The sequence below is a fragment of the Sylvia atricapilla genome, chromosome 9 (assembly GCF_009819655.1).
Source record: "Sylvia atricapilla isolate bSylAtr1 chromosome 9, bSylAtr1.pri, whole genome shotgun sequence".
Classification (NCBI taxonomy): Eukaryota; Metazoa; Chordata; class Aves; order Passeriformes; family Sylviidae; genus Sylvia; species Sylvia atricapilla.
The window spans coordinates 31,179,701-31,203,746 of NC_089148.1; the positions used below are offsets into that span (position 1 = coordinate 31,179,701).

The 24,046-nt window shown below is 42.9% G+C and overlaps 1 protein-coding gene across 2 annotated transcripts in view; it reads left to right on the forward strand.

Moving 5' to 3' along the window:
• The window catches only part of LOC136365163 (BEN domain-containing protein 5-like), a 564,308-nt gene that overhangs the window by 531,981 nt on the left and 8,281 nt on the right, over positions 1-24,046 (forward strand). The window contains exons 1-4 of one of the 2 annotated variants that reach the window (XM_066325515.1): positions 1,471-1,767; positions 15,201-15,334; positions 16,990-17,365; positions 23,535-23,683. In XM_066325515.1, coding sequence (XP_066181612.1) covers positions 1,548-1,767; positions 15,201-15,334; positions 16,990-17,365; positions 23,535-23,683 — 879 coding nt within the window. In that variant the 5' untranslated portion in view covers positions 1,471-1,547. Of the gene's footprint in view, positions 1-1,470; positions 1,768-15,200; positions 15,335-16,989; positions 17,366-23,534; positions 23,684-24,046 lie in introns of those variants that run through there. The other variant, XM_066325516.1, reaches the window with a different exon arrangement.

Sequence of the window (24,046 nt, forward strand, 5' to 3'; positions counted from 1 at the left end):
TGGACGGAGCTCGGAGCAAACCGGCCCGGGGGAAGGCCCCTGCCCGCGGCAGCAGGGCTGGAACGGGATTTTCTTCAAGGTCTCTTCCGACACAAACCGCTCCATGATTCTCTGGAACAAAGCCTATTTCTGCGACACACGTGTACGGAGTTTTCAACTCGAGGACAAAAAAAAATCTTCCCGAGGCTTTTCCCGGGGCCGAGCTCGAGCACGGGCGCCCGAAGCCGGCCGGGCCGAGGGCGGGATGCGGGCTGCGGGCTCTGCGCTCCCCGGCGCCGGTGGCGGGGCCGTGCGGGCGGTGAGGCCGTGTGCGGGCCCGGGGCAGTGTGCGGGCCCGGGGCAGTGTGCCGGCCCGGGGCAGTGTGCGGGCCCGGAGCAGTGTGCCGGCCCGGGGCAGTGTGCGGCCCGGGGCAGTGCGGGCCCGGGGCAGTGTGCCGGCCCGGGGCAGTGCGGGCCCGGGGCAGTGCGGGCCCGGGGCAGTGTGCCGGCCCGGGGCAGTGCGGGCCCGGGGCAGTGCGGGCCCGGGGCAGTGTGCCGGCCCGGGGCAGTGTGCGGGCCCGGGGCAGTGTGCGGGCCCGGGGCAGTGCGGGCCCGGAGCACTGTGCGGGCCCGGGGCAGTGTGCGGGCCCGGGGCAGTGTGCCGGCCCGGGGCAGTGTGCCGGCCCGGGGCAGTGCGGGCCCGGGGCAGTGTGCCGGCCCGGGGCAGTGTGCCGGCCCGGGGCAGTGCGGGCCCGGGGCAGTGCGGGCCCGGGGCAGTGTGCGGGCCCGGGGCAGTGTGCGGGCCCGGGGCAGTGTGCGGGCCCGGGGCAGTGTGCCGGCCCGGGGCAGTGTGCCGGCCCGGGGCACAGTGCCGGCCCGGGGCACAGTGCCGGCCCGGGGCAGTGTGCGGCCCGGGGCAGTGTCCGGCCCGGGGCAGTGTGCCGGCCCGGGGCAGTACCGGCCCGGGGCACAGTGCCGGCCCGGGGCAGTGTGCGGGCCCGGGGCAGTGTGCCGGCCCGGGGCACTGTGCCGGCCCGGGGCTGTGTGCGGGCCCGGGGCAGTGCGGACCCGGAGCACTGTGCCGGCCCGGAGCACTGTGCCGGCCCGGGGCAGTACCGGCCCGGGGCACTGTGCCGGCCCGGAGCACTGTGCCGGCCCGGGGCAGTGTGCCGGCCCGGGGCAGTGTGCCGGCCCGGGGCAGTGTGCCGGCCCGGGGCAGTGCGGGCTGTGTCCCGCGGGGTACCGGCAGCAGGGCGGTGAGGCACTGTGCCGGCCCGGGGCAGTACCGGCCCGGAGCACTGTGCCGGCCCGGGGCAGTGCCGGCCCGGGGCAGTGCGGGCCCGCGGGCGGGGCGTTGCCAGCGGCGGGCACGGAGCGGGGCCGGGGCCGCCGCCGCTCCCCCCGCCCGGGCCCGCCCCACTCGCGTCGCTCCGCGCTGGATTGCTCGCGCCTGGCCGGCGCCGGCTGGGGCCCGGCGGGCGGCGCGGCCAGGCCCGCTCAGCCGAGCGCAGAGGCGGCCGCAGGAACAATACGGCGGCGGGCGCGGAGCCGCGCGGCCGCCCCGCACCATGTACGCCTTCGTGCGGTTCCTGGAGGACAACGTGTGCTACGCGCTGCCCGTGTCCCGCGTGCGGGACTTCAGCCCCACCTCCCAGCAGGACTTCGACAACCAGAAGGTCTACACCGTGTACCGCAACCCCGAGGAGGCGGCGGACGAGGACGACGAGAGCCCCGGCGAGTGGGGCGACCGCCTGCTGCTGCACAAGGCCCAGATCCTAGCGCTGGCAGGTGAGGCCGGGCCGCGGAGGGCGGGGGGCGGGGGGCAGGGGCCGGGAATGGGGAGGGACACAAGGGTCGGTTTCCAAAATCCCCGCGACCCCCGTGATCCGCCCGGCGGTGCTCGGGGAGAGGGCACGGGGAGGGACGGTGGAAACTTAATTAAAAAAAAAAAAAGTTCAGGTTTTCATCCACGGCTTATTTATAGTGCTTGGAGTCATTTGTGTACCTTTGCAGTTGTTGCCAAATTTGAGGGGTGCTGTTTTGTGTCCGCTTTGTTAGTTTAAGTGACTTCACCAATTGGAAGGCAGTAGTGGAAGCAGACCTGGGCTTTCTACAATTGGTTTGTTTCGTGTTTAAAGATAACAAATGTTTCCCTGCTAAGAGGACCAGTTACAGTGTCTGATAGGAAATGATGCCGTATTTTGGCCATTTGGAAGCGTTCGGCCCCTGTGAGATAGGACTGTTGGTACATTGCCCCCGGATAGTGACTCTTTGGCAGCGTCTTTCCTTGAAGACGTTGTGTGGATTCCTCGCTGCCATAGTCATAGTTGACATGGAAAGGAAGTTTGGTGGTTGTAGCAAATTGCTGGGTAGGGTGGACTTGCCCAATAGGCTTTTGAAAGACTGTAATGGCCATTTGAGATGTCACTCTGGGTAGCAAAGAGGACACTGGGTTCATACCCTGACTTTTGCAGTTTGAGCAAAGTACTGGTTACGTCTGTTTCCCCGAATATGGGATGGGCTTCAAAACCTCTTTTGTTTAGTATGGCTCTTAGAAGGCAGTGCTGAGTTCTGGTGTCTAAACATAGCAATTTGGTGTTAAAGCCACATAGAACCAGTATTTTTCTAATTTTAGTTTTGAAACTTAACAGTCCCTAAGCCAGTTTAGCCTGGTGGTGGCCCAGTTTGTCCCTGGCTCAGCCATTGACTTTTGCCATTATCCTGTTTCTAGTATTGGCCATAAACAGATACCTCAAAAGAACCAGGAACAGCCAAACTTGAGTTCCCTGTAAGGCTTTTCCAGTTTCAGAGTATTTGCGACTCCAGAAGTTGAGGAGAACTCGCTAGGCCATGTGTCAGAGGAGTGGATTGTCCTGCTCAGTTTTCGTTGTCCTGCGCCAGCCCATGCTTTGTCTGTCCTGTCCTGCATGTGCAGTGTTCCTTGCAGGTTCCCTGTCAGATCCAGGGAGGACAGCAATCTCGGTGTCCAGGGTTTGCCCAGCCTGTTGCCAAAGGCAGCCCGTTCACCTTCCTGTGTCCCGCTGGGGAGCTGCAGCAGCAGTGCCCTTTCAGTTCCTCCAGTCTGTCTCACCACGGCCCAAGTGCTCCAGCGTTGAGCCCACCAGGTTTCCTCAGCTTTTCAGCAGCAAGTGCTTATTTTTGCCAGTTCCTTTGTTCCACGCAGAGCCAAGGTGTGCTCTCCTGGATATTTCTGTACGGTTTCTCTTTGTTTCGTGTCTCTTGAACCAGAACAAACCAATATACGCTGTTTCCTCTAGAGAACAGGACTTGCTACCTGTATTAGTGATTTGCACTAATTGCTCTCCAGAGATTCTAATTTCTACAGGAAATTCTCCTGTTGAGCCAGGAACACAAGGAGACACACAGCTATCTTTATTACAGCTGTCACATCTCAGTATATTCCAACCAGATCTGTGCTTTGCATTCTTGGAAAACTTCTCACCTGAACACCAAATGAGTCTTTACTTCTGTACTTCTTTCCACTCATGTAAAAATACCTTAGGTGAATTCAACAGAAGTTGTGTACAAAGGGTCACTTATTTCTAAAGTTGTTATTTCCTCCCAAAATGTTAATATTGGTGTTTGTTTTTATTGTGGTTAAAACCTTGGAGAGAAAACTTGGTCTTCTATGAAGACATCATAGCACATTCTTGCTTTATAGTGACCAGCTCAGATTATGACAAGTTTTTATGGAAAATATTGCAAGTGTAATGTTATACAAGCTTATTTCGTTATAAATAATTTTGCAAGTCTGCAATAATGTTTTTCATACCAGTATAGAACTTTTAATTCCAAACGTTTCTGGCCTAGCTTAGTAATAAGGTAAATAATGTGTATAAAGTTGCTTTTATATTTGAAATGTACATAGTTGATTTTGACTTTTTTGGAAGGAACCCTTAACTGAATAAACCATACATCAATGGCTTTAAGGGTCTACTGCTTTGGTCCAAGAATTCCCTATTGGGAAGAGGTTTCAGGATCAAAGTTATGCTACAGATATTAAATTAAACAAACAACAAAAGAGAGTAAGAGGGGAAAATGGGAGTTTTTGAGCCTGCAGAGTGTTCTTTTACTGTTTGAGTGGTGACCAATTTTCTTGCACGTAAAGCTGCTCAAGTAAGCAAAGCTTTAGCTTTTGATATATATTTTCATGATCAAATGCTGTCCATGCAGTGGAAATTAATCATAGTTTGAAAAACAGATCCATTTGTTTTTCCTTTCTCGCAATATGAAAAAAGGAGAGAAAGAACACAGATACAAGACACATATTAATGGGGTTCTTTTCTTTTGAGAAGAGTTTCCCTTTCCTATTATGTCTAAAGAAATTTAGCTACCTGTCAAACTTCTGCCCTTGTAATGTAGGAATTCACACAGGCCTAAGTACAGGTTTGTGCTCAAAATGCAAAGCTGTATTGGAGCACTGGTTGTGTAAAGAGTTGATAAAACAATTGTCCTCTTTTGAGAGAGTGGAAGCAATTCTTTGATCCTTTGTGCTGAGGTTGGATGAGTGGAAGCCAGAGCAATTGTGAGGGATGTTGCTGCTGTAGAGCAGAGAGCATTGCTGTAAAGGCATCATGAGTTTAAAAAGGGAAAATGAAAGAGGAAAGTGTGTTAGGACATGCTCAGAGCATCGGGTAATTGTGAGAGACTTAGTATGTTGTGCAGATAAATGCTTTGTCTTTTATTCTGTGGTGAGTAGTTTGTGACAGTGTCAGAGAAGAGTTGTGGATGAGCTCTGAGCAGCTGTGCCTTCCCTTGTGTCCCTGTGTGCATTACTGGGAACTGCTGGGATGTGCTGGCCTGGGAACTTGCCGCTTTTTCAAAACTTAACCAAAGACTAGGGCTCAGGCCACAAAGGTTGTTGACCTGACTCAGTTCTAGACCTTCCCACCACAGAAGGCACATACAAGTGAATGTCCCTTGCCTTAACAAGTTCAGCATTTGGCTACCAGCAGCTGATGCTATGTACTAATAAAGGAATAATTTTACTTGCCTCTTGAATGGAAAATAAAACTCAGCAGACTGGAGTTTGACTACAGAGCAGTTTCTTGAGGTGACATTAGTTGGTCTGTCTTGTTGAGAATACAAAAATAGCAGACGGCTTTGCAGGAAGAGTTTGAGTCTATTTTCCTGATCATCCACATCCTTTCTTTTTCTTCTTTTCTGTCCTCTCCTCAAAAAAAAAAAAAAACCCAGCTCCAAAGCTGTTTTTTCTAGTCCCTTTCCTTGACATACATGTGCCAGTTGCAACTTTCCCACACTTGTCTGATAGTCACTAGCACAATGTTCTCTCTGAGCATGGGCACCTTATAGCAGCATGATCTTTAGATGACTCCATAGGAGCTTTTCCTCTCTTTTCTAAGTGATGAATGTTAGGTGGAATGAATTGCATTTCAGGGACTTCTAAAAGTTCCCTACTTCAGGCTATGTTTGTTAACAAGTTAATAATGACTGTCTTCTACTAGGAGATGTTCTTTCCTGACTCCAGTAAATAGTTGTGCTCTCTAACTGCTGCCCTCTACATTTCCCACCCACACTTTCATAGCAAACATATCTCCATCAGATTCTCACAGCAAGTCCTTAGCTGCCACAGCAAATGTGTTAATGCCTGGTGCATCCCTGTCTTTTCTTGCCCCTTTATAAAATGTCATACTCCACTTTTTATTGGAGTAGGTTATGTGATTTTTGGTTTTAAGAGCCTCTGCAGCTCATGGTTAGATGTTACTGTGTATTTCAGAAGGATGTAAAATCTCAGTTCATAGAGAAGTTTTAAATTAAATGGTTCTAGGACTGAATTTTGAGTGAAGTTGATAGTGTTTCAACTTCTTAGTGTGCATCCAAGCTTCTTTGCTATGAGAAGACCCTTTGTCAAATTCTGGAATATGTGAAAAATTTGCAATATGAGATTTTAGATTATATTAAGAATATACAAAATTTAGGTCATGAAGTCATCTCGATGTATAATATTAAAGTCCAAACTTTTACTGGTATTTCTGTAGTGTTGGGCTTCTCCTCCTTGCATCGTGCCAACAGCCTGGGGAGTTGGAGTACATAAAGCAGGTCCTGGCTGTGGCCTTTGTCCCTGTGCTCCATCCCATGTTCCTGCATGCTCCACGTGTCCCATTTTCCTTTCTACAGGGGGAATGAACCGTTGTGGTAGGGACAGCTGGCTCTTTGTTCCCAGGAGTCTCCAGACCTGTCCCCTGCTGGCATACATTGCTTGGATGGTGTGTGACAGACCTGGGGAGAAATGGCACCAGGAGAAATGTCAAACCACCTGCAGATGCTTCTCAGGTGATCCCAAGGGTTGTCCTGAGTAAAGAAGTGCCAAGAGAGGTTCTAGGAAACCTCGCAGTACTGGTAGTGGTTCCTCACTGGCTCTTTTTAATTTGTTTGATTTTTCCTGGGCTCGTTTGGGAGTATTTGGGACGGGCTTTTGTGTCCCTGTCCTTGAGCAGCATGTCCAGCTGTCCCTAAGGGTGGTGTCACACGAGGTGACACCTTCTCTTGCCACGGCAAGGGCCCCCTCCAGTCATTGAGAGGGACTAAACCCAGCAATTTAGGCAGTGCTGAAGTAACCTTGTTCAGAATAGCATTTTTATTTTTCAATTTGTTTTTTTTTTTTAGTTTTAATTTTTGCTGTGATATTTGACATGCATGGCCTACTTTGTCACCCTTAGCCAACATGCTGCTGCTGTGTTTTTACCTTTCCAGCAGGTAAAAGAGCTGGCTGTACACAGAGGTTCAGCAAATCGTTCTGTATAGCAGAGTAACTAACTACTTCACACTCCTAAATATAGTCCTGAACACAAGTGTGGCAGTATTCATGAAAAATATTTAAAGCTAAATTTCACACTCATTTTGTATTTGATCCATTTCTGGTTTATTTTTAACTCATGAAAGATGAAGGGTGGAGGATTTTTCTTCCCTTCTTCTAAATTCTAGTGTAGGATTGCATCGGAGGTATGAAGGACTTGTACAAAGGCACAATTTTGTGGGGTCTTTTTGGTGTCATTTCTGTTTGTTCAGTGTTGAAGCCTTATTATGGCATATTGACACAAAGCTAAATGGCAGCAGCAAAAGAAAATTTGGAACTTTTAAAACTGTGACTGCTAAGTAGCGGTTTGGAGTCACCCTTATGAGAGTGGTGATGTCATCATCAGGCTAAAATGCCAGTAAAAATTAATTAAAAAGCTGGGATTTATCTGTGCAAGAAGATTTTGCAGTTATATTAAATTTCCTCCTTTCCTGTATTACCCTGCTTATTCTGAATATACAATTTTTTTTTCTGTCTTTAACCCTTCTCAACTGATCTGCTTGCTCCTCAGTCACATTGGCTTTTTGCTTCCATAATAGTCAGAAACCATCTCATTTATTTTTGTAACATAAAGACATATGGGTGACCTACACTATTGTTGTTTTTTTGTGGTGTTAGTACCTATGTTGCACCACTTAACACCAGTTATGCTTGTAAATGTTGTATAAGCTCAGCTAGCATACAGTAAAAACATGAAATTCAGGATTTTAATAAAATTGACTTCAAAGATAGTATGGTTATGGTAGCTATGGTAACTAAAACTAATTAAAATATGCTAAAATTTGCAGGGGAGTGAACAGGGAGAAAAAGTAAGTTAAGGTTTTGTTTTCATAATTAAACAGTAAAACATTTTTTCCAGTGTATTGCCTAAGTGCCAGTCAGTGAATTATTTGCGTTTTTTAAAGAATTCCATTAAAAATAGTAGAGGCTGAACCACATTGTGATTTTTGTACGGAAACTGATAAAATGCCTAAATCCACCCACTGTTTCCACAGTGAGCTTATTCCCTGGGCAGAGATGCTGTGGAGGCTTCCTGGAGTGCTGTGGGGAGGCTCCTGCTTTACCTGCTGGGCAGCTCGTGGGCAGCGTCCCCACCGTGGCCCTGTGATCATCACAGGGTTTGGTCCTGACATAACTGTACAGTCTAACACACGTGGACTGGTGAGGGCTGCCAGGCTGACAAATTATAGCTCCCATTGAGATTGATGATCCCTTTAAATGAACTTTTGAACTTCCAAAGAAATACATAGCTTTTGTTGTAAATATTTTTTGTAAAATATTTATCACGTTCCAGTTTTTGAAAAGTAATGCCCATAGCTGAGTTTCGTGTATGAGGAAGAGCACAAAGAAGAAAGATTTAAAGGATGGCATTTTCACATCCTGCTTGTTTTCAGGGTTTCTTTTTAATTTAATGGTAATGCTGTATTAGTGTACTTGTTTCAAAAAGGATTAAGAGAGTTGTTCCATAATAGCTGTAATCCTTTGTGTTTGACATGTGCAGAGTATTGTACAAATATTAACAAATCTGTACAACACTTCAGTGGGCTAGATGGGGACAGTAAGATGAAAAGTTTGAGTTATTCAAGGTCAGTATTTAAATAAATATTGGATCCAGGATTAAAACCGTCCTCAGTGTTGCAGAGAGCATGATTTCCTGTTCCTCAGCATAGTCTTTTCTTAACTTGATTGTCCAGCTCCATGTGTTTGTGCTGCAGCCAAGTTCTAGTACCCCAGAAAGTTAAATGAGAGGGAAAGTTTTGCTGACAAAGAATAATGGCTGGTTTTAATTTGAGCCATGTTGCCTTTGGTTGATTATTTTTGATGAGATTTTGTATTCACTTCTGAACTGAAAAATAGATTTCATATTAATAATAGAAATTAATGAAGACAATCCATGTGAGTTTTTCTTGCAGCAGAGGTGTGATATATCTGGGCTGATACTCAAGACTGTAGAACTGAGCAGTTTGCTGATAAGTGAGCACATGCAAAAGGAGAATGTTAAAAAATACTTGAGTGTCTTCATGTGCATTGGGAATTTGACTACGAATAGGTGGCCATATCAAAAGCTCTCACTCCTGCCAGAATTAGACTGGGTGTCTCTGTTGTTCCACCAGAAGAAAAACCTCATTGAGACCTCAGCATTATTTGCTTCAGGAGCTGGTATGGCAGGTTTTTTTTTAGTTTTAGTTTATTTTGGGTTTTGCGAGAGCAGCAGCCGGAACCATGCTCTGTGCGTTTACTTGTGTTGCTGCATTACATATTAATGAGCAAGAGGCAGTCTTGGTCTAGGACTTCAGAGAGGACTTAAGAGGTTTATATAATCTGTGCTCTGCTTCTGTAGGATTTTGGCTCCTTTATCTTTCTCTCCTTCTTTAGTGCCTTTGTATGAAGCAGGTGTGGCTTTCTCTCCATCATCAGTGAGCAGTCTTGGTTCAGGCTTCTGGCACATCATCCTTCTTACCCATCATCTCTAAACCTGTCGAGCAGTGGTTTAAGACCTTTCTATCTTGCCTTCCCCCATTTTGATTAAGAATTATTTTCACTCTGTTTCCTATTCTTTAGACTTTATTGAAATTCAGTTCACAAGATTTAGCAGCCTTTTGGGCCAGTTCCTCAAGTGCGTGTCTTCACCTTCCTGTGCTTATCAGCCCTGCCTGTCACGGTGCTGCTTGATGTGTTGTTCTTCGCTGACTTCTTTGCTCACTTTTCTTTGTGCTCTGCAGACAACCTTCCAGTCACTCATTTGTGTGTTGCTGTCATTTTCTCTTTCTCATGAAGTGCTGCAGAACTACTTAGTTCTTCACATTTGGGGAATGATACAAGCCCAGATGATGGCATCTCTCAGCTCTGCCTTTTTATTGCTAACTTTTCCCACTCAGATTTTTTTGTCAGCTTCCCTTTCTGACGCCCTTAGCAGAAATCTTTTTCAGCTTATGCTTAGGATGTCCCAACATATTTTCCTACGGTTTTTGTCCATTTGCCTTGAATCTAGAGTCAAGAGGAGGAACAATCTCATTTGTCATTTCCAACTCAAAATCTTGCTTTCTTATACATACTCCTCATCCACTTTGTTGCTTACACTCAGCTCTACCTTTCTGTCCAACTAAACATACTTCTGAAGTGTTTTCACTGTGCACAGTGTTTATTCCTAGAATTTTTTTCTCTGTCTTTTCAATAAAGTTTTCCTCTAGTCTGAAAAAAAAAAAAAGGCACAAAACAATATAGTAAATTTTACTACCCGAATCCTGAATTGGCTGTGCCAGCACCTCGTTGGCCCCTCTTTTGCACATTGCTCCCTTTTTTAGGTGCATTGATTTTAGTGACACCTGTCCTCTTCAAATAACTTCTGCATTTCTGCTGCTGTCTGTTGGCCCCTGGTTGTTACTGTCGTTCTCAGTTTCTTCTTTGGTAGTGGTCATAATCTCAGTGCACTCCTAGCTCAGACATGTTGTATATGAGGCGCATTTCTTTTTGCTTTGTATCCTGAATATATTCTGAGCCTGCAGGATCATTACATATTCTGAAATCTAATCTCTTCTTCCTGGTCAAGCTCTCCTTTAATATTTGCATTAAATTAGCTAAGAAAGTAATTTATACTTCTTCTTCTTTTTTTTTTTTTTTATTTTTTTTCCCAGCTTCAAATAAGATAGGTGGCTTTTTTAAAAATTATTATCATGCTGTTTTCCTTCTCAGTCACAGCAGTACTGAATATTGTTTATTTGTGTGTAAGTGGTACTTAGGAATCCATGCCCTGTTGTGCTTGGTGTGTTTGCTTTAAAGCACCACACAACCTTTTGTTATGGGATCTTTGCTTTGGTTGTTCTTGGAGTTTGGTTTTTGCTGGTCTGTAGGCAGTGCACGGCCAGCCCAGGCAGGTGAGCTTACCTTCTCTGTAGAAACAACCTGGCTGAATCAGCAGCACACCAGTTCAGTGCAGCAGTGTGTGGGGAATCTCGTGCAGGTGCTGTCCATATGTGCTGGGTACATGCCTGCAAATGGGAAGGCTGAGGGTAAGTTTTTTCATCTGTCAGCATATCATTTTTCACAAGGAGTGGAATTTTTTTGAAGGCTTAGGGGAAGGACAAATTCTGTTCAAGGTTCTTTCGTTTTATTACTGTAAGATTTATAGCATTGCCAAGCCCCTTCTTTGGACTGATACCAGACCTGCCATCCCTCATCTATTTGGAGTGCAGAGCTCTCTTCCTTTATTTTTCCAGCTTTTATTCCAAAGATGGGAAAAAAAAATAAGCATTTGAACTCTTTCTTGAAGGGATTAGTTTGTTCAGTCCTTATTTCTAAACTAGAAAGTAAGGAATGCTTAAGGAGACTTTGAGATTTTCATAGTCTTATTTTACATCCCACAATAGGGTTTTCAGTTTTAGAGCACTAACATACTTCTCCTTGGATTTAACCAACTCCCTGCCCTGTTAAAGTTGCTTTCTCTGCCTCAGTTCCCTTCCCCTCTAGGCTTGAAGCTGTTACCTTTTGGCCCGGCTCCACCCATCCTGACACTGAGATGAGGGCCTCATCGAGGAAAGCATTCCAGGAACAGTTTATCCTTTGCTAGCTGATGGAGATTTTCTAATGCAGGGTTGCTCTTTTGGCTTTTCTTTCTTCGAGCACGGCTGAGGCCAGATGTGTTCCGAGGCACTCTGAAATTCCTCAGCAGTTCTCTCTCTTTTGTGAGTGCCCCTTCAGCCTGGGGAGAAGCCTGGCTGGGGAGAGATGCTGTCATGTGCCCTGGCTCCTGAGCCTCAGGAGTCAGGAGTTGGCTGCCAAGATCTCTCCAAGTCTGACCTTTTCTTGAGTACTGGTGTTCCAGCATGCTTCACTCTTTATCTTCATCACAGAATACCAGGTTCTCTGTGAACAAAAGCAATTTTTCCTAATTTACATGTGCCTTTCAGAATGTCCCTTCTCAAGGAACAGAGGGAATCCATTTTTGTATCGTTCATTCCACCCTGCATATTCTGTTCCAAGTGCCTAATTAAGTATGTTAAGTGCGAGTTCTCAGTAATTGATATCGCTGAACCACTCATTGCATATCTAGGGAAAACAATAGACACAACTTTATAACAAGTTGATCATAGCCACCTCGGGGAAGGTGTAATTTTTAACTTTAGCAAGGTTTAAATCACTGAGAACAAAGTCCAGGCAAATGATTTGGGTCGTTACAAAATGAGGCTCTGAGCTTACAACGCTTTTAGGCTGTCCTTCCTTCCCTTCTGTAGCCTCAGGCACTGAATTGCAGCTTGTCCATATATTTGCTTCTTATCCTATGGTTTTCTTCTGGCTCAAAATCACAGGTGTGTTGTTTTTTGCTGGAGTCTTCTTTTGTACCTGTCTTTTGTTTACTGCTACAACAAGAGACAGAGAATCCTAAGGAGAAGTGCTGTAAATGCATGTTCATGTTTCTCCTACCCTTCCCCCAGTCTCCATTCTTTCCCTCCCACCCCTTCCCAAATTCCATTAATATTTACAGAGCAAGAGCCAGAACTCCAGCATTAATCTCAAATTCAGAATGAGATTTTTCTGGCTCTATCTGCAGCTAATGCAGAAGACAACAGAGGTTAGAAATGCACTTAAAAAAAAAAAAAAAAGGAAAAGAACAAAAGGCCTTTTCATATTCAACACACTGGATGGATTGTATTAGGTATAAATAAGCTTTCAAAGAGCAAAGCATATGTAAAAAAATATTATATGTATTGTTGTTGGAAGGCAGAGGAACATTTATTTGCTTACCAACTACATTGAAAGTTCCTGAGCTTTAACTTACATAAACTCATTGTTCCTTGAAATTTTGTGTGTGGGGAAAACAGTTCCTTTCTTCATCTTACTGGTTCATGTAGAGATAAGCAGCAAAACCAAAAAGTCAGATGAACAGAAAGAGAACTGTGCTGATAGTTACATGTCAGCAATGTACAAAATAAGCATTTGTAAGGAGATGTATAAACAAATTTCAAAAGCAGTGAAGTTTTGCAAACATAAATTTCATAGGCAAACTGAAATTGAGTGGAGAGTGAAGAGAATGAAGAATTCAGATAATTTCCATTTGGTTTCTTTTTGATCCCAAACCAAGTATTTTCTTTCATTTTTCATTGTTAAGTGCATAGAATGTGCTATTGACCTTTATGAATTGACTTAAAAAGCCAAAATCAAATATAATTATTACTGTTCTTCCACATTGTTTTTGTTTTAATTGTTGGTTTATTCACTGGAAAATATTTGCTGACTTCTGTAGTCTTCACAGGCACTTACTCTTCCGTGGCTCCTGTCCTTGACTGTTTCAAGGGTGGCGTTTCCCTGCCATGGGGAGGATGGCTCTTGGCCCTGTCCAGTTGGTGTGGGGTTCTGGCTTCTGGTGACCTCAGTGAGTTGTCAGCAGACAAATTTGTTAGCTGTGTCAAGTAATGGATTGTGTCCATCTGGTTGTGAGGCCAGGGGTTATTTCAGAGGACAGAAACTGTTCTGAATTCTTTAAATGAAGAAGGAGGTCATCTGCATGTCCTATGGAAGATGGTTTGGTAAAGCAGTTTGGAGAAGCTGGCTCTGCAGTATCCATGTGCTGCTCTTCCTCCAAGGAATTGAGAGAGAACATATTTTAGCAAAGGATTCCTCAGTTTATCCCATACCCCAAAATACATGAACACAGAAAACGTTGGTGGTTTTATTTTTGTGCCCTTTTCCATATGGATTCATTTATTCTTAAATTCCAAGAAAATACCGATACCCATCAGTCTATCCTTTAGTCTGGAAGTTTGTATTATTTGTTTTTTTGGGAAGGGCTCCCTTATTTTCTTCACATCTCTGGCATTGGAATTGGCTTATCTCACTTTTCTGATGAACCTACATTTTCCAGATAAATGAAAACATAGAGGTTTATTTTTCAAAACTGAAACAGTTGGATTGCCTTTTTGTTTTACTGGGATAAGCATCCACAATGCTCTGGGGAATGGAGAATGATCTAAAATAAGCCTAGCTGTTTTTTGTTGTTTATCTGTTTCTTTTTGCATCTGTCTTAGTATTTATTGCTACCATCTGCGTTTCATTTCAGGTTGTCTAATGTCTCATTCTGCATGTTCTTTGCCTATTCTTTTTACATAGCCTAGGGCTGTAATATCACCATTTGCCTACAAGAGATCCATTTCTATCTGTAACAAAATGAATTGCATTCATCTGTGTAATTCATTTCTAATGAATGCCTTGCTCCTCATTAAACAGTGATTTACCTTTGTTTCCCTTTCCTACACTGTCAACACGAACCATTTGGAGGTCCTGTGGAGAGATGCTAATTTGAGAAAGCAAAAGTCAATGTAACTAAGCACTCACGGGGGCCATCCTCCTTGGCACTTTCAAAAATATTCATGGGACACTTTGCAGAATACAATTTGCAGGTGGACAAGAAGACTCACAATGTTTTCCTCTTCATAAGCTCTCAGTGTATTAACAGTTTCAATGCTTTTCTCCTTGACATTGTCAGGAACAGGTGAATCTTTTCAGACCTTGTCTGTTCTGCAAGAATTTTACCTACCACAGGCACATTTTGGGAGACTGTACTCTTGGTTCCCTTTTCCCTCTCTACCTTTTCAGGAATATTAAAATATTTTGAATATGTTTTCAGATTAATTTTTTTAAATTCCTGATTTTGAGGTCTATCAAAATGTTAGACTTGAAAATATGTAACTGGATTTTTCTCATGAGATGCAGAGATTCATATAAATATTTATTTGCTTTGCAAATAGTATCTAAAGGAAAAGGATGAATACTGTTAATTAATGAAATAGGGTTGTATAATAATTTTGTTACAGATTTGGTTCTTATGCAACTTTTGTGTAATGCACTCCAGCAACATTCCCTTTTCCAGCCCTGCACTTTGCAGAACACCAGAATCTGCCATGTGTGCAAATAGATCTGTGCTGCTGACAGATGATGGTTAGAGTATGAGATGAATTACCAAGTTTATTTTCACTTTAACCCTAAGCACACTTTGAACTGCAGCAATGGATTATGAACATGAAAATTCCATTGGTGAACATAATTTAAAGCAATACAGGTGGTTTTCAAGAGTTTTATTTACAGCCTCTTCAACTCTTACCTTGGTGACAGTACAAGCTACTCACCAACACTTTTGATGGCTTGAACTTAGTTGGCATTTTTCAGTATTTATTTGTGTGTTGGGCCAGACTGATCCCCAGTTGAAACTCTAGAATTGCCAGTAGGCATCAGTGGATTTACACCATGGACTAATTTGATCATGGTATTATGAGGGGATTGGAGCACGGGAGGTTGGGTTTTTGTAACTGGTCTTGCCTAAGTCGTGTGGTGTTTGGAAGTAACAACACTGACTAATGTAACAAAACCTTATTTTTAATATACATTTTAGAGGACAAAACTGACCTTGAGAACAGTGTGATGCAGAAGAAAATTAAAATCCCCAAACTCTCTCTCAATCACATAGAAGAAGCTGGGGAGGTTACAGATTATGGGGAAGAAGATGTGGAGCTTAGACACAGTAAGGTACTGAAGTCTTTCTGGTTTTGTTTTTTTTTTCCCCTCCTTTCCTTTTTATATCTTTTTTCCAAGTATTTGGAGCATATACAAACTTCCTAGCTTAAGAATCCCAGGCTTGCTTTTGATGCCCTTAAAGCAGTGTGTTTGGTGAAATTGGGTCACATTGTGTGGGGGGGTGGGGAATGGGTTTTCAAAGCCTGCTTTAAGTGCAATAAACGTTTTCCTATGTATAGTGTCTGCACAGTGTAACTGCCGTCTGAGACTGGTGCAGCAATGCTCTTCCACTTTGGCCCAGAAGGCCTTAAAAGTCACCAGTCCCTGACTGCAGCAGCTGTTCTTGGTGGCACTGGTGACATAGTGCTCACTGCCTGTTTGGAGCTGGGAGGGGCCCTCTGAGGCTGCCCAGCTCCAGCAGTACCTGAGAGGAGGAGGTGACAAGACTGTATCACTCCTTTGCAACTCCCAGTTGCCTTTTTAGGTTCAAATGCCAGCAGCCCAATATGAAAATGTATTTTTATATAAATATGTATCAAATGATTTCTTTTAAAGTCTGCAAATCTTCAGAATGAGATATTGCTCTATGGCTTTTGCAGCTGCAGGAGTGATATTAGTACATTTCCTTGTGGTGGGCCAGGATTTTTTTTAATTGTTAAATTATTTTTTAGAACATGAATGCAGCAGGTGTAACATCAGATAATTTTGTTTTCTGCCACATTACTCATGGATATTGTGGTAGGGGCATTTGATAGTGTCAGCTTCTCACCTCTAATCTATGAGCTGTATTTGCTTTTCTTGCAGTTGCTTGGAAGTTCAAATGCCTTTTCATATTTGGCCAGTAAAACTTAGTGACTTTACCTCTTACTGTCACATATTAATCCCACTATCCAGGCCCCAGGAAAGTGGTGGGATTTAATTTGTAGGGTTTGTGCAGATGACTGAAGGTAAAATTCCACTGAGAGTTCCCAGGACCTGAAGGCTCTGCAATGCAGCACTAATATAGAAGGAATCACTTGATAAGGAAGATGAGGCTGGATGATATATTCTGTCTCCAGCTTCAGTGTTCTCAAATCCCTTTCAGTGTTTGCTGATAGTGTTAACTCAGGCACTTGCATCAGGCAGTTGGGTGAACGTGCTGCAGGGATAGTCAGAGAAGGTTTTGTCTCCCAAAGTGTGGGAAGGCCAAGCCCTCGGTTCACAGAACAGCTTTGTGCCTATGCTGCTTTCACCTTTTTCACGGGTGACAAATGGAGCACACAGTTGGTTCTTTCTCTTGCTTATCAGAAAATCAATTGCTGTCAGAAATCTGAATGTAAAGGGTAAACTTTAAAGAAAAAGAGATCTAGATCCACATTTTAAAAAAGAAACTAATGATACAGAATCAAGTGACCTATATAGGCTGCCTTTGTAAGTGTTGCACAAATGCAGGAAGGCCTTTACCTGCCTCAGAACTTTGTACACACATTTAGCTGAGTTACAGTTGCATATTAGTTATGCTGTATATTATATCCATAAGAACCTCTTAGGCATAATATTTTTGCAGACTGGCTTTGACTTAGTTTTTTGAAAAACAAGAATATTAACAGCTCCCAAGACCGTAGAACTTTGATTTTATTACATCTTAGTGCCTTCCTCACTTATTTGTTTTTTATTGTAACGTGCAGAGACAAGATGGGAGGAAACAAAGTGAAGGTACACACAAAAGCATTGAAGCAGTTGTTGCTCGCCTTGAGAAACAGAACGGGATGAGTCTCAGTAATACTTCCAGCCCTGAGGAGGCTTTTATGGAGGCTACAGAGGGCATGAACAATATGGACGATGCTGTAGTTCCTCGGATTCTCTATGAGGAGTTGCTGAGGAGTTACCAGCAGCAGCAGGAAGAAATGAGACACATCCAACAGGAGCTGGAGAGAACGCGGAGGCAGCTTGTGCAACAGGCAAAGAAGCTAAAGGAGTATGGGGCACTCGTGTCAGAAATGAAAGAGCTCAGAGACTTGAACAGGAGGCTCCAGGATGTACTGCTCCTAAGACTAGGTAGTGGTAAGTGCCGGACTTAAGTGGGACTAGTTTGAATGAATTTTGCAGGTGTGATCAATAGTAATGGAAATGTATTTGAAGAATAGCAGTGGTTGTTAAACTGGACATTGAATGTTAAAAGGGTTTTTCTGCTGTGGCTGTACAATATGTGTTGAATTTGTATGCTATGTACGTCTGGGGTTTTCTTTAAAAACTAGAGGTCTTTGTGCTGGTATGGCTGAATCAGAGTTCCATTTGAAGCAGCTGTATTATAAAGAGTCTCTGACCTTCCAATATATGCTGAAAAAGTTAATAAAGCATCATCTGCAAAATACACCAATATGTTCCAGGTTAAAATAAAAAAAAAAAAAAAAAAAAAAAAAAAAAAAAAAAAAAGAAGAAAAGAAAATGTGCTGGAATGAGTAGTTGGGCTAAAACGAATTTATCCTTTGCAGTTAGGGATTTTGTTTATTGTTATGTGACTGTTACCTTCCATTTTCTGACCCCTCTTCCCATTAGCAGATTATTAGAATGTGATATATTCCTGAAGTTTTAGCAGAGGCTTTAAACAGCCATGCTGCTTGAAAAACAATGAATTGTTAAAGCATAATTTTAAAAACTTTATATTAGTGTCCCGTTTATCAACACTTGTTGCAAAATGCAGGTTTTTGTAATTTGGATTTCAGTTTTAAATATCTTGGGTCAATCGCACCTTTGTTTGGGTTTATAACAATTATTTAAGCATTATGTTGGAATAAATGGGAAAAAAAAAAGACAAAATAAAAAGTTCATCATTTTCATTGAAGATGGTACCCTTGGAATACCTTCAAAAATTTGACTAATTACAGTTATTTGTGATTGGAATGTGGTATTGCTGTGTTGAAGATTTGCTCGGTGACTGAAACTTGGTTGAAATCTATGCATCCAAACTCAGCATGCCGTTCTTACGTCTGCCTTTGTGTATCTGGAAACTTAATTTTTGCATGTCAGTTGGATATTGGCTCTTCTCCTGGACTGGAACGAGTGCATGCAAGTTGCATGTGGGTCTGAGTTACCCCCACCTACAGAGCTGGGCCTCCGAGAGCATGTGCCTGTGCTGTAGCATGTGTTCAGGTGTGCCCACACCCTTGGAGCCAGGTTCTTGGAGTGTCCCACCACCCAGACTGGTCTGATTGTGAATGCTCGTCACTGTTACACTGTGCACAATTAAAATGTCCTTACTTATCATAAACGTTCTAGTTAACTTTCTAAATAAAAACTAAATAGGCAAGGTTGCTGCAGCCGGAGAAACGCGATGCGGTTGGCAGGAGATTCCACTGAGCTTTCTAAAATTTTCCTTGGATGGAAAGATGTTTCTTCATCTGCAAGTAGTTAGCTGGAATTTATGGGACTGGAGCACGAGCCAGATGTTGGTAGGCAATGGGGCTGAACAGCGTAAAGTACCAATTTAGTTGGTAGACTTGACAGCAGTTGGAGTGGGGAGACCAGCAGTGAAATGAAGACAGCTACTGAATTCTGTCTCTTTTCTTTCACTTTAAGAAAAAGAAGATGCATTTTTTTTGCTTCAGCCAAATAAAGAAACCTTAGGTAAAAAAAGGTAAAAAGAAAAAAAAAAAAAAGGTGAATAGAAATCCTGGAAAAAAATACTGAATTTCTCTAAGTATTGGGCATGCATTTTTATTGTATGTATCAATCTGACAACTGAAAACAAATCCTAATTACATTGAAGACAAGTTCTTGAAATTTAATCACATACTTGGAAAAATATCAGCTATATGACACTTCAAAAAAAATCCCTTGTTATTATTCCTTGTTATTATTCCTTGTAAGGAACACTGGATGGTAAAGGTAGAATTTGGCCGTGCTGGCTTTGTCCTTCACAGGGTTTGTATTTCCTAAGAGTCAGTTTATTAACTGTTGCTTACTCTGTTGTTTTTCCTTGTAGCCTCATGCACAGCAGAGAAACAACCATGTTCTAGAAAAATCAATACAAAACTTATGAATAATTAGCAAGGGAGACATCTTCAGCATGTTTTAAATTAGAAAGTCTGATGACAGTATGAAAAAGTACTACTTTTAATCAAGAATAGATACGTAAAGACTTTTTTAGTCTTCCTTACTTTTCCTGGTTATAAATGAGGTATGTTTGGGTATGTGAATAATCTCTGAAAATTGTTCTGAAAATAAATTACATCCTGAATTCATCTGCAGTTGCAGTGATCTCTTAAACCTAGAGTTTCAAATTACACGTAATTTATGTTACACTGCACTTCTAGCAGGCTGGACTTAATGCAAACTAATTGCATTTCTGTTTCACCTTAGAGACTTGTGATTTCTTTGCATGAGATGACAGCTGGTTTGTGCTGATGAATTGCAGCTGTGGGAAATGCGTGCCTGTTGCCATTTTAAACTTGCAGATCAAATATAGAACAGCCTCTTGAGCTAACGTGCAGTCAAGTAGTCAGGCTCCTAATTTGCCATCAACGTGTTGAATTCAGTGAGGAGCTGGAAGTCAATGTGCTGTACTTGAGACTCAGGCCTTCAGCTCTGCTGCTAAACTGGAGCCACTTCAGTGGCAGGAGTGAGGAGGTTCATCTTCCTCATGGTGACACCGAGTTGCTCTTTGTCACCTAAAGAAGCCTCAGAGGCAGCTGTGGCAAATGACAGTGAAATCAGTGCCAATCCATGGAGAAATGCTTAATATCATCTTTATGATTTTAGTCTATTATTTCCCAGCAGATCCCTTCCCAGAGGAGGCAGGCATTTCACCAGGACTCTGGGGACCAGAGCAGTGGAAAAATGTGATGACTGTTGTGGAAAAGGTTATGGTGTCCCTCTTGAGCTCCTGGAATAATGTGTGCAGCTTCTTGTCTTGCCCACTTGGGGAACTGGAAGCCCTGCAACTGTAGGCTTTGCACTTTGTTTTGTTGCGCCTGAAAACACACCGAATTGCCCCTCTTTTTATCAATAGAGAGTAAGATAATTTAAAGAATTAAATAACTAGCTCTCCCCTGTAGGGATTTTAAATAGCCCTCAGACTGCAGAAGAAGAATTTCAATAACTTCTTCAAAAGCAGCTGTCTCCCAGGCAAGATCTGTGCAGTTTCCTGTGGCTGGAAATATGGTCAGAAGTACTGAAGTTGCATAGGGATAATGCTTGGGTGTTTTTTAGCTCCCTGATAATTTCTTCATTTTCATGTTATATTGCTGAGAATTAGTGTTGCTTGAAAGTCAGGGAGTATACTCACATTCATTCAGAAACAGATTCATCAGCCCGTGCAGACAGACCCCCAAGGTTTTATTTTTAATCCCAGTTTCATTTCAGTGATCCAGTTTACAGTGTCTTGGGACTGACACCAGAGTAGGGAGAGTGAAATGGGATTAGGGTCTTACCACATGTCAGGAATTACTGTTTTTCAGCTTTTCTATATTTGTTTGGCTTTTTGATGTTAAAAGAAAAAAGAAGGCCCAAGGTTTCTATCAAGTACAGAAAGTACCAATATTATCACTTTTCACACTTGTGCTGTTTTGTTTCAAATTCTGGTAGACCATGTGCAAAAACTTTCTGCTTACAAATGTATGCTGACCACTTTATCAGTCAATCTGGTTTTACTTTCTTACTAATTTTAGGAGTAGCATGTAGCCTAAGATGTATTTTTGAGGAAAAGGGCAGGTAAAGAGAATCCTTCTACCTTTTTATCCTGATTCAAATTTGCTGGCCTCTCAGTTATTATTAAAAAACTGCAGTCAGAAGGAGAAAGATTTTGCAATAAAACATTTGTTTCCTTCTTGCATTCTGAAAATAGTATTTTTTTTTCCCTGATCCTTATTACATAAGTGCTCTCATTGTTAAGCTTTTAGATGGAGGTATATATTTTTATATGTTGCATTCATCATCTTTAAAATAAGATGCAAAGAGGGGGAATTTGGAGTGTGGTGAATGGGGTGCATTGCTCTGTTGGCAGGCAGGAGTGCAGGTTGCATGTGCAGTTCACAGCATGCAGGGTTGAAAATGAAGAGTTTAGTGGTTGTGGAAGTGGCTGTGGAGACTGCTTGGTTAGAGGCAGGTTTCTGTTTGGGAACCAGAAATCAGGATATATAGAAAAGGGATTTTAAAGGCTTTTTTCTAATGGCTTCTAAGCAAGTAGTAAAGCATGAACTGGAGCAGAGGTATTCTGACCTGTGAGAGTTGTGGTTGCGGACTTTAATCAGCTTTTTCCTTTGGGAAGCTCCAGAAACCAAATTCCAGCTGTGCCAATATATGACTAAAAACAGTAAAAGACTTCTAAATAGGGACTAGTAAAAGTGTTTAAAGGGAAATAAACATTTCCTGCTAGGAAGAAGGTGGTTAGACTTAGGTGTCTTCCCTGAAGTGACTTTCAAACCATAAGAAAATAGCCCTTTGCTGAAGAATGTTTTCTTAAATTAACAGTTTCAGAGATTACTTCTTAAGGTCACACTGGCAATTACATCTCTACATCTGGTTCTTCAGTTGTGCCCATGCTGTGGGCAGTTTTTTGGGTGCTTTAACCAGTCTGGGTCTCCTCGCAGTCTGAATCAGCTTTACAGTCCCATATTTAGGAAGTTCAGTTTGTCTTGGCTGTTGTATATTCATGGTACTAGAGGTGCTTACTGAGATCACTATGAAATTATAATGCAGATGGGATGTTTTTGTGATTTCTCTTTCTGTGCCATGCTTGCACTGGGGCTGGCTCCTAAGACCCTCTTGTTGGTGGCACTGCAGCGTAGGATGGTCTGAGTTGCCAAGACAACTTTTAGTCACTGGTGAGCGTGGAGTGGCAGCCAGCTGAGAACACTGAGCTGGCTCTGTAGGTGTAGAATCAGCTATAGGATAAATGTCAAACGCTGACAACGGAGGAAGCGCTGCTATCGCTGTATAATAATCTCTAAATGAAACTGCACAAAGTAGGAGGGAGGAATGCTGTGCTTGTTCCAGGCACAGGAACTATTTAAGATGCGTGACTAAGACCCGAGTTGTGGTGGCAGCGTGACTTGCAGAGTTGGATCAGTTCAAGGCTGGGTCTGTGTGAGCAAACACTGAGCAGGGAGCTGAAGGGGGACCTGATGATTGAGTTGTCACTGGCTGGAGATGTCAGGGCTGGGCTGCAGAGTGGTGCCCTGGTCTCAGCACCAGCCTGCTACAATCTGGCACTGACAAGTGGGTGAGTTCATCCTTAGAGTTCTGGGCCTGGGCTATTTCCGTGGTGCCCAGAGTCTAAGCTGGCAGCTTTGCTGTGCCGTGGAGCCGCCGGCCCTGCATGAGCTTCAGTGCCTGCTGGAGCTTCTTGGGATCCTAGAGCACACACCAAGGGACACTGAGGCTTGGGGCCATAGCCCAGGCTTCTGGTGGAACCCCTGCAATGAATGGAGTCAGGAAATCCAGTTCACAATTTGTCTTTAGTTAGTTCTTCTGTCCTTTTAGGAATATTTTATAACTTGGACCTGGAAAAGAAAAGTTGATAACTGACAAAATAATTATCCCCCTTTTAAGTCTCAGTCATAGTAATACTCTATTGTTTAATCTGTGCATAATTTTTGTTGATTACATTAAAAATAAAAATCAGTGTTGGATGGATTGGACAATCAAAATTGTAATTTATGTGGGGTTTTTTAACCTTTGATAATCTTTCTTTGCATGATACCTCAGCATAAGGAGCCTAAGTCTGTTTCCTTCATAGCATTTCTGCACATCCTCACTATTTTTATACACCTCTGTTATATCTAAAGAGATTTTGGATTTCTATAAAATTTGTAATTCTGTGTGGATAATTTATGTAATTATCACAGTAAATTATGCAGGTTCCTATGCAACTATATAGCAATTCTTATTTGAAGAATTACTATTGTTGCTTTTGGTTTATAATTTCAGTGTCATTTTAACATAATTTCCTTAGTGTGCATTGAAGAAATCTTACCCGTATCTGTAATTGTCCTTATGCTTTAGGAATAAAATTAAACACTTAAATTAAAATTAAACATTTTAATGTTTATAAAGCAGGAATACTTATCCTGCTTTTAGTTATTGATGTTCAGAAGTAGGACTTCGGTTTAGATTACTTCTAACTTTTAAATGAACATGACTAATATGTTATTTTATGCTAATCATGGGTGATGAAGGGATTGATTTCATGTTCTCTGGGATAGCAGACAGCTCTCTTTTCTTAACTGTCTAGGACCTGCCATTGAGGTTGAAAAAGTAAAACCTGAATCAATTGAACCCGAACCTGAGGTACAGAAGACCTTCAGTGAGGAAGCAAATACATCAACGTACTACCCTGCCCCTGTTCCAGTAATGGACAAGTATATTCTCGAGAATGGAAAGGTATTTTATATTCAATATAGCATGAGTCATTTTAAAATGTCCACCTGGTGATGTTCTTGTGGAATTTTCATGGTTGTGGGGGTTTTGCATGGTAGCAGCTTGTACAAACTTCCTTAGTTTTCATGGAGGTGTGCTGTTATGCTGAGGAGAATTGTGGAGTTATACAGATAGGAAGAGCATAGAAAAATATCCTCAGTGGTGAGAGCACTGAATACTGTGCAGCATGAGGAATATGGTTATTAAGTATGCATGCGCAGGCAAATTGACAGAGTCTTCAGGTGGTGACATCCAAAAATACACCAAATATTGGCCAGTCAGTAACCCACATTATAAAGTTACATGAGTCTACTTAACCAAAATACT